Raw genomic sequence first — 3,035 nt, 5'->3', positions numbered from 1 at the left:
GGATTTGTAGAATTTTTGAGTGGTAGGTCTGGTCTAGTCTATTGATCAGAATATCTCTGACCTTGTACCTTTGTTTTTCTCTTTGTTGTTCGTTCAAATTTTGTGGCGGTTTGACAGTCGCATCAATCACATGGAGTAGGTCGTTGGTACGTAGTTCAGAGGAAAGGAATTCATAAAAATGTTCGAATTTTACTTTTGGGCTTAACTTGTAATCCCGTTTTGTCCCACTGTCCTTGCTCAGCAACTCAATTTTAATTGTTTCTTTGATTCGGTTTGCGAGGTTTTCGTTGGAGTTATTTCCACGACTAGGACTGTTCGTACTGTCCTTCAAGAAGCGTGAACCAGAAGGCAAAATTTCAACTGAAGTGATCCTCGGTTTCTTAATTGCTCCTTGAATCTCCACTTCTCTCTGCTTTTGTCGACTCTGCCCTTCTAGGTCTTCTCGCACCTTTTTATGCATAGCCATCGTCTTCTCTATTAACTTTTGGAGTGATTTATATTTTTCCGTTAAATCATCATAATTTAGAGCTGCGTGCCTTTCCTCGTTTGATTTCTCCATTTCGTTGTGCGGACCTAAATTTTCTGTAATAATGAATATGTTATTAGCGTTATTTTCTAAACAGTCGTTATGTACCTCTTATGTTGCAATTCTTTTACAGTCGTTACAATTCTTTTACAGTCGTTAGAGATTTTAAACAGTCGTTAACACATCTTTTACAGTCGTTACAGATCTTGTACAGTCGTTAACAGATCTTTTTCAGTCGTTACGGATCTTATACAGTCGTTAGCAGATCCTTTACAGTCGTTACGGATTTTATACAGTCGTTAACACATCTTTTACAGTCGTTACAGATCTTGTACAGTCGTTAACAGATCTTTTACAGTCGTTACGGATCTTATACAGTCGTTAGCAGATCCTTTACAGTCGTTACAGATCTTATACAGTCGTTAACAGATCTTTTACAGTCGTTACGGATCTTATACAGTCGTTAGCAGATCCTTTACAGTCGTTACAGATCTTATACAGTCGTTCTTTACCTGTTTCCAATTTCCGCACAGGTTTAGTAACTTCGGAGAGAGAAGCTTGCACCGTGTTTTCGACTGTCTTTGCCACGGTCTGATCCGAGTCGTCGTTCGTTATACCGTCATTACTATTATTCTCTCGGATCTCTTTTGTCTCTATCTGCTCCTTCTCCTTAGACTCAACCATGTCATCCGTACTGTTATCGCCTGAACCGTCGCCTGAACCCTGGCTTCGTTCGAGATTCGCTATTTCCTTTTTCAAATCTTTCCATTTACCTTTCAACTTTTCTTTACCTAAAAATAACGGAGTGAAGTAAAATGTTGCTGTATAGACTGTCATTGTAGCAGCGAACTCGAAGTTATTTGTTTCTCGATTGCTTTCGTCGAACACAGACTCCAACAAATCGGAAACGAATTGTTCGTCCATAAACGTTACTGCCGTTTATTTCAGAGACAATTCTAGTTACTTTAGCCTTTCCACGATGAACACAACCATGTACGGGCCAAGCAACCCAGGATTCTCGTATTTTATTTATAAAACGGCAAATTGGTTGGTCTAATCAGCGACGGTTAAAAGTATGCATATCTTTTATTTTCATAAAGAAAATGTTGGTAAATAAAAAGAAATTTTCTTTTATTGTGCACAATACGTACTCAGTACCACACGCTCTCCGGCCGCAAACTGCACTGTGAAACAGTGCTCGTCAAGTTCTATCGTTGCCTGAATGTCTTCCTCGTCAATGAAGAATGCCTGTTTGCATTTGTCTACTATTTCTTTTAAAACCGACATTTTGGCCAATCAGTTCGATCGATCGAAAAATCAATAAATCAAATTTCTGAAAAATTGTCACTTAATTTAGGATATTGTTTCACTCAGTTTCTTTCCACGGTGCTTGCAAATATTCTCCCTTTCTTTCTACATGCATGCTCATATTCTTTTAATTCTTTTAAACGTTACATGCAATTACTTTCTCAGTTTCTTTTAACATTATATGCAAGCCTAATTCTAATTTCACGGGTAATTTTTCTCGGCACTGTTGCTATTTCCGTTCAAATGCACTGCAGTGGCGTCTCCCTTTACAAGGATCGCCACGCGGTCGCCGCACGTTGCGTCGCCACGCGTCGCGTCGCCACGCGGTTGCCACGCGGTCCGCCCTCCATTTTGAACGCGATCCGCCTTCCCCAATTTCTTGCATCATGCTATTTCATCATTCTATTTGTATTATTCCCAATAAAATATACATGCACATCTCAATGTTCGATTTTACATAGGCACGATGCCTTCAATTTCCCTTAAAAAGAATGCAAAAGAAACCTGTTGTGAGAGTTTTCAGATCTCGCCTATTGTCCTCCTGTTGCGTCCCGCAGCGCAATTCGTTTTCCTATTATCTCTTAGGGCTCCTTGCTCGTCTTTCTTCACTCAAGCTTCAGGCGCAGTGGAAGCGTGCTGGGCCCATAACCTTTTGACTTTATTTTGCGAAAGACAGGTAACAACACAGATAACAACACAGTTTGTATTTTTAAGATCGTTTATTATCCTTCTGACACGGACGCCTTCCTCCTTTGGAATGAATGTATATCATTGCGTCACCCAACGTGAGCGATGCAAGCGCCAGAACTCAGGAAAGGGTCAACCGAGTTATTACGCAACGGGAGCGCATTCGGCGCTAAGATTCAAATTCAACAAATTGTAAAAAAAACGCATTATAAAATAATGTAAATTCAAAAAAAAGGGGGGAAAAGGAAATAAGTTGAAGCGAAAATTATGTACAAAATACCTCTAAGCACCAAAACTCGTGTCACAGCCTTGAGATGGGATGTTACATCTCGGTGAAAATTGATACAAATAATGAGGACCGAAACGAGATAGCCTCGGTGGTCCGAACGAAAGGAATAGAAGAAGAAGGGGTGATGAACCTAAGAAGGGAGAATACACTGGAGGATAGGAAGATGTCTGTCCCACGTAAGAAGAATCGCAGTCCTTACAATTAATTTTATAGACCACGTCATTA

At 40.0% G+C, this 3,035-nt stretch overlaps 1 protein-coding gene across 1 annotated transcript; it reads right to left on the bottom strand.

Moving 5' to 3' along the window:
• Positions 1 to 808: 808 nt before the first annotated feature.
• LOC120357649 lies at positions 809 to 2,703 on the bottom strand. Its single transcript, XM_039448681.1, has 4 exons — positions 2,339 to 2,703; positions 1,678 to 1,859; positions 1,019 to 1,317; positions 809 to 936 (listed from the first exon to the last, which is right to left on the bottom strand). The coding sequence occupies exons 2-4, from the start codon at positions 1,811 to 1,813 to the stop codon at positions 847 to 849; spliced, it is 525 nt and encodes a 174-aa protein (XP_039304615.1). The 5' UTR covers positions 1,814 to 1,859; positions 2,339 to 2,703; the 3' UTR covers positions 809 to 846.
• Between the last annotated feature and the right edge of the window lie 332 nt (positions 2,704 to 3,035).

Source organism: Solenopsis invicta, chromosome 1 (assembly GCF_016802725.1).
Source record: "Solenopsis invicta isolate M01_SB chromosome 1, UNIL_Sinv_3.0, whole genome shotgun sequence".
NCBI classification, from domain to species: Eukaryota; Metazoa; Arthropoda; class Insecta; order Hymenoptera; family Formicidae; genus Solenopsis; species Solenopsis invicta.
This window is presented reverse-complemented; position numbering and strand designations above follow the sequence as displayed.

What these genes read in the sequence shown, in the direction of transcription:
- LOC120357649 (XM_039448681.1), bottom strand. Translation starts at nt 1,813, where the DNA reads ATGTCGGTTTTAAAAGAAATAGTAGACAAATGCAAACAGGCATTCTTC. An exon ending in CGGAGAGCGTGTGGTACTGA is followed by an intron (nt 1,318 to 1,677) that starts GTACGTATTGTG and finishes CGTTATTTTTAG; the next exon opens with GTAAAGAAAAGTTGAAAGGT. An exon ending in GTAAAGAACGACTGTATAAG is followed by an intron (nt 937 to 1,018) that starts ATCTGTAACGAC and finishes CGACTGTATAAG; the next exon opens with ATCTGTAACGACTGTAAAGG.